The sequence below is a fragment of the Brienomyrus brachyistius genome, chromosome 2 (assembly GCF_023856365.1).
Source record: "Brienomyrus brachyistius isolate T26 chromosome 2, BBRACH_0.4, whole genome shotgun sequence".
NCBI classification, from domain to species: Eukaryota; Metazoa; Chordata; class Actinopteri; order Osteoglossiformes; family Mormyridae; genus Brienomyrus; species Brienomyrus brachyistius.
Window position 1 is genome coordinate 13,645,745 of NC_064534.1, and position 12,075 is coordinate 13,657,819.

The 12,075-nt window shown below is 40.9% G+C and overlaps 2 protein-coding genes across 2 annotated transcripts in view; both read left to right on the forward strand.

Annotated features, from left to right (window-relative positions):
- tcf7l1b (transcription factor 7 like 1b) overlaps positions 1–12,075 on the forward strand; it is a 611,697-nt gene that overhangs the window by 215,852 nt on the left and 383,770 nt on the right. The gene's annotated exons all lie outside the window — the stretch shown is intronic.
- nkx2.7 (NK2 transcription factor related 7) lies at positions 2,998–5,544 on the forward strand. The gene is made up of 2 exons (XM_048980172.1): positions 2,998–3,506; positions 4,352–5,544. The coding sequence occupies exons 1-2, from the start codon at positions 3,209–3,211 to the stop codon at positions 4,945–4,947; spliced, it is 894 nt and encodes a 297-aa protein (XP_048836129.1). The 5' UTR covers positions 2,998–3,208; the 3' UTR covers positions 4,948–5,544.

A 12,075-nucleotide genomic window follows, 5' to 3' on the forward strand; every position in this document is an offset into this window, starting at 1 on the left:
AAAAAAAGAAAAAAAAGATGCAGAACATATTTATGTTTTCTTAATTAGTGAAGCCGTGCAGAACATTTCAGTTATTAGGCAGTTGATCTACTTAGATATCTGCTTTAATATTTACTTAATATTACCATTATTGAAATAGTCTCGCATATCTTGTCCACAGCCGCTGCAGATTTCTCTATGAGGTCTCATTTGCTGACAGGGCCACATCGTTTAAACTCAACCGCACTGTGAATTTCTGCATAGTATAAATTTTAGGGCATTCTAACTTGTAACCTGTACCTCATTTAATATCATTTAAATTACGGTTTAATCCAGCGTCTATAGGGAAAAATAAGAAACCAATAACTGCTGAAATCAAATTGTAAAATAATTCGTTTAAACCCAAAACCACCATTTTATATTTATTGAAATTGATGTCAATAATAATAATAATAATAATAATAAAAAGAAGAAGAAGAATAACAAGAAGAAATTACAAATATTTTTCAGATATACAGCTCGAGAAAGTAAAACTGCATTACTTCGAGAGTAAAAAAATATATACGTGAGATTTTATGCCTGGCGTTTCCCCCCTTTAACCGCATTAGACAGAAAAGAAACGCCGAAATCAAAAACATATGCAATACGCCTAATTATATAGAAAAATAAAAAAATTACCGATCCTTAGGCATGCGTATTATTGAGATGGTACCAAGAAAGCATGTTGAAACACGCAGGCCTATACTAAATAAAAACAGCAACGTCGACAATAACAACAATTATTATTACTACTACTATTAATAATAAGAAGAAATAACGATGTCGACGACACACTAGCAGCCGTCGGTGGGTCTTCGGCTGGAAGGAACTGCAACCCTAAAGTGACGAGGCCTCCTGCACGCAGTCCCTGAAACGGCGGTCCGTTCTGAGTGCCGGAGAGCTTCCTTTGGAGTTCTGAAGTCGTTTTCTCAGTTAGGCTGTACCTTTTCTCCCCGTTAACATCTTATTATTCGTAATATCGTCGTAAACACCGGTTAGCATATTCTGCTAGTTCTTCCTCAGTTCAACTAAATGAACATTGATGATGATAATAATAATAATAATAATAATAATAATAATAATAATAATAAGACACCTGTTCCCTTTGGGTGGTCTTTGGCTTGAAGTTACACGATGTGGAAGTCCAAGGGAAGAACCACCGGGAGACACAGCAGCGGGAAAGGCAGAAGGGGTCGGCGGCGGCGCGCTTCCCAGCTCCCTAACTGTCCTGTAATCCCTTTGAGACACAGCTCATTATGGTAGGATAAAGCCATTTTCCTGGACCGTTCTTGTTCGTCTCGGTCTCAGCCAAGCATTGCGGCCTGGCGCCGCGGCCTCTTCACATCCACAACATCAGGTGTAATGTTACTGTTTGTTGTGGCCTGTGTAGACTAATAGTTTGTTGGACGTCTGTGTTGGTGTAAACCAGCGGAACATACACCTTGCGTGGCCGGGTCAGCCAACCGTGAGGACCTGTATACTAATTTAGCACAGTTTCAATAAACACAAAGCCAAAGGATGTATTCTTTGAGAGCTCATTTTAGCGCTTCTTTCGTTAGCAACAGGCAAGTTTATTTTGGATCGTAATCACGGGGACGTGATTCAGCTAGCTCGGATAACCGTGATAGAGAATTTGGGATATAGTACTGGAACCCGGAAATCTTTTCTCGTGTTTGCTTAGATTCGCTGAAGAAGAGATTATTTACTTTAACCAAGACCATTTAAAGCTCTGTAAATCATTAGGAGAACAGAAAAAACAACACGACAGTCTGTTTAAATGGCACGCAAATACATTTGTAAGCACGAGTTCCCTTGTTCTATAAGGCCCGTGCCTTTAAAATTTTATTCTGTATCAGATCTTCTAGTCTAAAAGAACGGCATTATCATAATATTGTTTGTGATTTTCATTATTGTGTTTGAAGTTATTCGACGTTAATTTACACTAATTAAAATCATACAGACTTAAAAAAAAGAATTTTACCCATGTATAGTTCAACCACATATATAGGCCTATTACAAATCCGGCAGGAATATACTGAAGCAAATGTATAAAGGTTACTTCAAAAATTGATCTTTTTCGTTACTGAAATAAAAATAAGATACAGAGGTTTCAGTCAGCATGCAAGGGTTAATTCTGAACATCCAGTATATAAAAATGCAAATATACATTCTAAAAATATGTCCTAGTTTATTGGCACGCAGAGCCAGCGATGTTGAGTTCTTCGACAAAGCGCATTTATTGGTTTTACCTTGCCTATACAGTCGTCTTATTTTTGTTGACATAAACATGACATTGAAGGAAGAATTCCCTTAATTTTCCTAATTAAATTCCTCGATTCCCTTCCTATTGTTCTGTCAGTTTGACTCTTTCACCATCTCATAGCACTACCAGCTATCAGTATAGGACCCATCGATAAGCAAAGCAAACACTGATCAAACAGCCCCGACGAAACCCCGTAAGGAGCTAATAGTGTCTGAAACCGGCTATGAGCAGTGATGGTCGGAAGTAGTGCTGTGAAACGATCTGGATAATGTCCAGCGCACCAAACATATCAGTGCTATTTACTGAAGAAAACACATCATACCAACATGCTTTCAAATTTAAAAAGTACAATATCTAAAGCTTAGCCTTTATTTATAATGCGTATTGACCATAGAATGAACACATCTGCATTATGGTGAGTACAACAGGTAGTGGGGGGTAATGAGAAAATACTCCTCCATATTTATGAACGTCAAACGGCAGGTACACCTGCAACCCGCTTTTGATATCAACACACCACCCCCAATCATTACGCGGAAGAAAGAGACATCCAACAGGAACGAGGCACATAATCTTCATTTGGTCATTATATGTAAGTACAGAAGTGAATAACTGGGGTGTATTTCTGGACAAAGGCTGCGCTTCTGCATTCCGACCACTCCGTCCCGGATGGAAATGGGTGTGGTTTAAAAAAAATCCAGATTTAAGTGTGCCCAATACCACGTGCTCATTGCTTGGCTAATGGCTGTTGGAGGAAGTGCTCAGTGCTGAAAAGGTAAACCCCGACCGAGGGGAAGCCCACCGCACAAAGATTGAACAACTGTTGCGCTAACTTGTCAAATGAACTAAGGTCTTGATGCGGCTATAAAATCGGCTATAGATTCACGCTATATTTTTCTCGAGAAGTCTCTCCGGTTGCTGCCAGTGATGCTTCCTAGTCCTATGACTTCTACGCCGTTCTCTGTTAAGGACATTCTCAAGTTGGAGCAACAGAACTCCCACCACGCTTTCCATCAGCAAGGATTTTTCCTTCCAGACCAGGATGTCCCACCCATTCAGTCTTCGCAGTGCATGCAGCAAAGCATGGAGGTTCTGTACAGTCCGGAGAAGCCGCCGTGCACGCCGGCCGGACAAGCAAAATTCCCCGTAAAGTCGGACAGCTTTGACATCCTGAGGGGGCCTTGCAGCTCCCCGCTGGAAGAGAGTGATCCGAGCGACGACCCAGGTGAGCAGCGTCACCGTCGCGCTTTCGCTAGTTATATTTCAGTCGGAGCGTTGTACAAAATACTAATATGGAATTTGTTTAAAATATGTACTATTATTTACATTTGTACTTAATCTGCGAATAATGTGCGTATTGTCATTTTCTATTTTAACACTGGTACATTTGTAGGTATACGAGATGTCTCTCAAAATCAATATACTTGTTGTAAATTGATGTGCTTTTAATTGCTATACCAGAAACGAATAAGCTTTCGAATAAACCTGCAGCAAAACATTAATCTCACGAGCAATATGCAAAAGCACTATATACATAAAGTCAACGGTATAAAAGATACTGCGAAAGCATCATATACATGGCTGGCACGTGAAAGAAGGGTTTAAATAACCTTATTGTGGAGCCATGTACAGTAGCCTGTAAGTCAAGCTTTACGGGGCTTCGGCGCGTATTCCCAAATTACTATTGGGAAATGTATAATTATTTTCGGCTCAGGAATAAGGTTACTTTCGGTTTCAAATAAAACAATCGAATTGAATAACATAAAATATTATACATAGTGTGTATGATAAAAAAAATGAATACCTCCTAGCTATTCATATACATTCAACGAAGTTTTAATTTTTAAAACACGAAAGTTCTTTGAGGATATGCCATCTGTCATATTACGTTTTTATTCATTCAGCCAGTTTTACAAATCCGTTATTTACGCTACATCGTCAATCACACATTCATGCTTTGCTTGAGGCCTTGCAGCATATGTAACACCCATCCTCTACATGTTAGTTTTTGCCGTTAATTTTAAAGCATTAACTGAGCATCTCTTGAAATGACCTTTTCTTGTATTGCAGGGACCTGTGTGCACGGCGACTCGCCGGACTGTAACAAGAAGAGCGACGATATTTTCTCGGACCGACCGAAGCAGAGACAGCGCAGGAAGCCGCGGGTCCTCTTTTCTCAGACGCAGGTGTTCGAGCTGGAGCGTCGCTTCAAGCAGCAGCGGTACCTGTCTGCGCCTGAACGCGACCACCTCGCCGGCGTCCTCAAGCTCACCTCCACCCAAGTTAAAATCTGGTTCCAGAACCGGAGATATAAGTGTAAGCGACAGAGACAAGATAAGTCCCTTGAATTAGCTGGACATCCTCCCCCACCACGAAGGGTGGCAGTGCCGGTGCTCGTGCGGGATGGCAAACCTTGCCTTACGGGATCCCAGACATATAACCCCCCATACAACGTAACAGTTGGCACTTATCAGTACAACACCTATTATGGCGGCTACGGCAATAATCCGTACAGTTGCAGTTACCCAGGGGTGCCAGCCGGCCCTAGTGCCACACAAGCCAGCGGCCACATCGTGAATATGAATCTCGGCATGGGCAACGCGGATGGAAGCTTGAGCCAACAGGGACACTTTCAGGCAACATTACAAGGAATTAGAGCGTGGTGAAAACTAACAAGTGGAGCTCTCGTGACCCCTTTTTAGAAGAACATACGAAATGACAATTAAGCAACAGCACACCCAAAGTCAATTTTACTGAGCTGTTTTTTTTTTTGTTTTGGATTTAACAAATCCTGGCTGTGTCTAAAGAGTAAACAAAAATGGGGATAAGTTTATATATTTTTTTTTGTAAAATATGTCCATTATTTTCAAACAGTATGTGATTTTATACTTTTGTATTTAGGCAATGGAATGATAGAATAAAGGCGAATGTGTTGTTTCTTACTTGAACCGTTTGTTTTTTAGTCAAGATTCCGTATGGTGTTTCTGAGCACAAAATCATTGTGAATGTTTGTAGTATTAAAATTTAAAACTACGAAGCACCATATTTGTATTTTAGAAGGGAACATACATCGAGTAAATAAACGCTTAATAAATGAAGCAGAACAAACCCATATCATTAAAAGGAGTTTGTGTAATCAAGTACACTCTTATTTTTTTAATTTAAACTAGCCTAAATGCTTTATAAGTAATTATTTTTTTCACGTCAGTTGTAAATTGACGACGGGATGTTTCAATTTCCACCGGAAATTATGGATTATGGCATTCTTAAATAATAAACGGCAAATTGTTTCACACAAACTAAATTTGGATTACATACGCCCTAGTTACAATCTCCCACAATTATTTTATAAATTAATTAAAAATGAAAAATCCTTTAATATAATTATGAAAATGTTTTTATAATCGTTATAGACTTTGTGTATATTATTGCAGATAGATGCACACGACACTTTTATTGTATTGTAAGTAAAAGTATACGTTTAATGGATCGTTTATATGATAACGGTGTATGTTAATTCTTCTTCACATTTATATAAAAAGACTAACAAATCCACAATATGTAAAAGGTCAAATAAAATAAGGTAAAACTACGAACAAACGTTAAATTACATTATGGGCTTTTATGTAGAAAAACTGAAATTTTACACATTTAAGCGAAACGTATTAAAATATATTTCTAAACCTCCCCACATGTTTATTTGCTCATCACCAACTATCTGTGCTTAACCTGTATTACTGATTGAAACATTACTAGAAACCATTAAAAACATGCAAAGACTGATATGCTTTTAACCACTTTGATTGTTATCATTATCTGATTAAACTAATATAGACCTATTTCTAGTGTTAAATGCAAGGTAAAACTACTAAACTATCTATATTCCTGCTTTATAACACAACAATAGGCTAATATTTCCTAGTCCCTCTGTGTAAAAAGCTGTTGATTAGACCGATTCTTAAACCTGTCCGCAATCTTAATTCTATCAAATTGGGAGGTCATTATTGTCCTACGGTCAAAACATCAGAACAATAGCAGAGAAGAGCGATAAGGCTAGAGAACCTGGCCGGCAGAGGTGTGCAGGTAAGAGTAAATAAACCCGCAGACACACTGGCTCTGCTTCTCTCGTAGCTTTCGATCGAACAAGGAAACATTACCAATCCGATTAATTTGCAATCGATCTGAGTGCGAGATACAAGCGCCACTTGAGCTGCTCAGAGCTAAATAGTTTAGATTAATTTGGATGTCATAAGGGGAAGGATTTCCTACGCGACTGGCGGAGATTCCGCGTTTCCTCTCACAAAATGTATAAATCTAACTGCGGCGTTACTATACGTATGTCAATATACAAAATATCCATACGTATTCATATATTAAAATGCAAACTATCTTTGTTTAAAAGGCCAATCTCTCTGCAAAATAGTGGCTTGTTAGGCAGTAGATAGCCTACGTGGCCTTGCATATTACTACACATTAATCGAAGAGTGTTATTTTATTGCGGCACACGCTGTACCACACTGCACTTCACAAAAACACGTATTCAGTGAACCCACGACACCGGATGTTTGCATTCGTCTATATTTTTAGTGTATCTGTCGCACAACCAAGAACGTTTATTAATGCTGCAGCGTGCCGACAAATCCAGGATCTGTCAGATCACCAGATCAACCAGGGTTGCAAAAGGCGTTTATCAATTTTAAATCAATGCTTTATTTCGCCGCCTTAATAACCACCATACAAAATATAACTATATGACTAAGCAGACAAAGTATTACGGCGATTAGTATCTGAGAGAGAAAACCTCCTTATAACGGCAAGGTCACAATGACATCAATCCGTAAATCCAAAACTAAATTAAATAAATGACGGCCGACAACACGCGCGGTCTATAGTGACCGACTGAAAGAACGGAATAGTGATGTTATTTCATTCTGGCATGCACTGTTTCATACGTTCATCAGCTATATCATATTTTGTGATGTCTGCACGTTAGATGTTTATATACAACTCACAAAAAGAATAATTAAAGCACTTATAAAGTGGCCTCACCATAAGTCTGCTTAGCAGTAGGCAGTATGAAAAAGAAGATGCTTTTTAATCTCATCTTGCACTTGTCCAGGCTGCTGAAGAAGCATTTAGTACCTGGAGAGTTTATACCTGTAAGACCCAGTCTGTCTTATCTGCTCACTATTTACCTGCATGCCATTATGCTCTCAGCCCCACAACAGTGCAGGAGAATATGTTCCAAGCATATCGCCCCCATGAACATTAACAGGCACACGATGGCCTGTTTTGGGGGGGGGGGGGGGGGCTTAGTGCTGGAGACTGATGGCTGTTTATAATCGACACATCAGCAGTGCAGTGAGAGAAGACCGCAAGTAAATTATCCCCCCCCAAGCCCACAAAGTGTCAGTGTCCAAGCTTGCACCTCATCCTTCCTAGGCTAGCTGGACAAAGCCTCGGGTTGACTTGGGGGAGGGGGGGGGCAGGAGAAACACAACAGAGCTTGGAGATAAGAGGGTGGTGTGGCTCTGTGCTGCACTAGCGGCAGACAGAGTGGAGACCGGAGCCACTTGAGCGGATCAGATAAGCGGCGCGTGTGTCGGCAGCTTAGCTCAGCGCTGCGGCCCAGTGAGGAGACCCTGCAAGGCAGCATGGGATGGGGCGGGTGCCGGCATTCCCCAGGCCGCGAATGAGGGGAGTGTGTGCTGCAGCCGGCACCGCTAAGCAGCAAAGCTGGCAGGAGGCACACCTGTGGGCCCCGGAGGGCCAAAACGCGGCTGCAGGACGGTGCGCTTAGAGCAGCAGATCCCTGCGTGAGAAATAAACAATCTAAAGGCAGCACACAAAAAATAATGGAATCCAGGCCCCAAAAGGGAAAAAAACGGGTATTCACACATTGTGTCCCCATAAGGTAAGGTATACCCACTCACACTCACACATACACACACATACTTATATTTTTTGTGGGGACTTTTCATTAATTCCTATGGGGAAAACTCTAATCCCAACATGACACCCTTAACCCTAATCCTAACCCTAACCCTAACCCTACCCAGCCCTAACCATAAGTAACCAAAAAAATTTGGCTTTTGGAATTTTTCATTGTTTGATTGCATTTATATAATTAGTATGAAATTCAGTTCCCCCTTTGTGGGGATTGAAAAGGAAGTCAAAATAACATTTGGTCACACAATATATATGACCCCCCCCCCCATACACACACACACACACACACACACACACACACACACACACACATGCAAAACAACTTACCATCAGACCACATTAAAGGTGCTAATTTATAAATCATATACCCCCATGATAGCATCAACTGTAACAGTGACCGTTATAAGAGTTACCACTAATAGCTTTTAAAACAGGCGAACTGCGATACACTTAGAGTTGTCATTGTAAATGAATATATTTTATCATTTCCCCATACAAAGACGAAATTGAAATAACAGAAATACATCGTTTAGACTTCTGTGCAGTGTTTATCGTTTTGTAATGTCATATTACCCTTTTGCGCATGTTTTACATCAGAAGACGAAACAAACAACAAATGACAAACAGCAAACAGCAAAAATCTTAAATATGCGAATCAGAGCCTACAGCAAAAAAACGAAGTAAGACTTCGTAAGAAATCACTGACCCAACGCACAGGAAAACCGGACTTTGTGTTCATCGATTTAAAAAAGGGAGAGGCAATAATAAACACAACTTAATTGCAATTTTCAGTTAAGCCGCGGACAGCCATCCACATTTTGAGCTTGGAAAAGTTTTATTTTTGTCTTGCCTGTACCGTCCGGAACAAAACTAACGGCCCGATCGTCTCTCCCACTTCCCCTGCGTACACACATCTGTCGGCACTTAGGAGACATCACTCAGCTGTCCGCCATCTATAAACAGCCTCTTGTCCTCTGGCAGGAGCAGGCCAGACCTCGACGGGTCGGTGCCAAACATTGCGCGGCGGAGCGTCCAGCCTCCCGCACGGCGCTCAGCGCACCCCGCGCCGCGGCTCCTCGCAGCCCCATCCGCTCCCACGTGCATCTCTGAGGTTTACAAGCTGTTCTGCTACGTTTCGCAAACCGGTTGTGAAATATCGTTCATTTATGTTTCATTAAATCCTACAGTCACCCACTGTGCCTCCGCTGAATACATGCGCGTCTGGGCGCGTTGGTGCAGTTCCATGAAGGCAGATTTTTTTTGCAACGACGCGCTTTATACGTACTTTTCCCCAGGATTTTTAATGACTGTTTTTCTTCACGCATACCGTATGTCAGTGTGTTTTATTCTGGGTGAAATAAACAGTTTCATAATATAAAGTAAGGGAAGAAACATTCGTTCGAGTATTTATACACGTTTGTCAAGTGCTTTGAGCCAATTATGCCGGGAATGGATCTTTATAAAACATGAATTGATTTCTTTCGATAGTTTCTTACTTAATTCGTTTAGAATGAATTACTGAAGCACTGGGACTTAAGGAGCCGAGCAATTACATTTTATCCGGTCTTAATGAGCATATGTAAAATAAAGATAGGCCTATGCTCCCAGAAGGGATGTATTGTTCATTTATAATTCCACAGCTCGTCCTGAAATCTTTAGAAATTTATATCGGTAGGGTGCTGACACCGTGTCCCACCTCATCACCACACCCTTGGCTGGTGTTTTGTTTGTATAGCGTTACAGAAGAGCCGTACTGTTCTCAGCACACTGGAGAACATTTTTTAAGGATCAAAGCTACTAAGAGATATACAATTTGACCTGCCATTCAGTCTGTCATCGCCTAGCCTTGACATACTCGTCTTTGTTTGTTCTTACCAGCTTGATTTCACTTTTTAATTTTTCGCTAATAAAGTTATGGCACCGCTTTTAACTCACATTTCTACATTTCGGTTATTATTATTATTAGGTTACGTCAAAGCAAAAGCAACTCCTGGCGACAGTATAATCGGCATTATTTCACAAAGTCTTAAGACTGCGTCTTTAGGTTTCCCCAAAGGCAGTACTTCAGTACAGCCCTTTACATCACACAATAAGCGCTTTCAAATATACCGTATATATTTGAAATAGCAGCCAAAGAAAATAACATTACTGGTAATTAGTTCTCTGTTTACCGTTGCACTGTATTAAGCGAAATGCTTGGGTTTTTTTGTGAGAAGATCATTTGTATGCAGTACTCCAGTTAAAGTTGCACTTGAGTACATGGATAGCAATTATAACCTCGCACTGCCCCCTGCTGGGAATGAATTAAAATTTTCCTCACCTCAGGGTGCAACAGGATCTCTTTTGGACCAAGAAACAAAGAAAAACCGCTTCTAGTTCAAACACTATTACTTCAACGTTGAAGTGTTTTCCAAGATATATTCGCTTGAAACAATATAGCTTTCACCAATCCAGAGATTTACTGATAGATATCAGAGATAAACCATGTTATTACACCGATGAACCATGTTCCCTACACTGATTCTTGACTTTAAGGGAGTGGTTTTGTATTAAAAACACTGCTGCCTTAAATGTACTATACACATTTGAATTCCAGACATCCATCCATCTTCCACCCACTTATCCTGGTCTGGGTCCTAGAGGGGCCTGGAGCCTGTCCCAGGCAGCACAAGCCAAAAGGCTGAGGAACATACTGGACAGGATGCCAGTCTACAATGCACATACACCACGGCCATGTTATAAGTGGATTAAACCACACGATATGGATGGAACATGCAAACTCTACACACACAGCAGAGGCAGGAGGTGTGACTCTACTCAATTGGTTTTGGTTGTCTCAATGTATATGTCACTCCAGAATGAATAAAATATAATTAGTGAAACAAAGTAACATATTTTGATCTTTGCAAATCAAAATGCACACATATAATTATATGAATTATATACATCATGATTAATCAGGGTAAAGGCTAAAGATTCGCTTTTTGAAACATTTTGAGGAAAGAGCCCACACAGATGTCTGTAACGTTTGAGGATGACTCGCGCCACTAGAGGGCAGCTATGCTATACATTACTACTAACACGCAGCATCCCCTACTCTATGGTCACACGCTGCCGCGACTCAGCGTTAAAACCTTAAAACTGTGAGGGAGCAATTAAACCTGAAAAGGATGATTTTTTTTTATTATTAATGTGTCTACTGTTGTGACACTCTCACATGTCACCATCAAGACTGAAGATGGCTTCAATGGCAACTGGACGCTGATAATCCACATATCAAGCGCAATCATCAATCATCCCTCTCAGTACAGATCACAGATAGACTCGTTTCTGAGAGTCTAAGCGGTGATATATTTAAGAGAACAAAGTTTTTAACTCGTACTGGGTGCCCTCTCCATCTTTAAATGGCAATGGGCATGCACACACCCACACACACACACACACACACACACACACAGCATAAGATATATGCCTTCCTGGACTGAAAGGTCAGGCCCTAACCAGTCAACATCTGGTGTTGGATTAACTGGGGTTACTACATATCCGGGTCAGTGTGTGACCAGCATGGACACCATAAACAAAAGGAGGGGTCCATGGGGGGTGCGGAGTCACACACGGGGTGAGTAATGCTCCCGCAATCACAACGCTTGTTCTACCCGCGACACGGGATGACATAGAGTGCCGGATCAGCCCAATATGTGCAGCCTGCAGGTCAGATAGGCATCAGCAGAAACCAAACAGGAAAAAGGCTTGATCAAAGGTCCTAAGGATAAAAATACAGTATGCAGGTACACAGCACATGGATAAAACATAAGCAGTCTATTCAAGGGGACGCCAATCGCTCC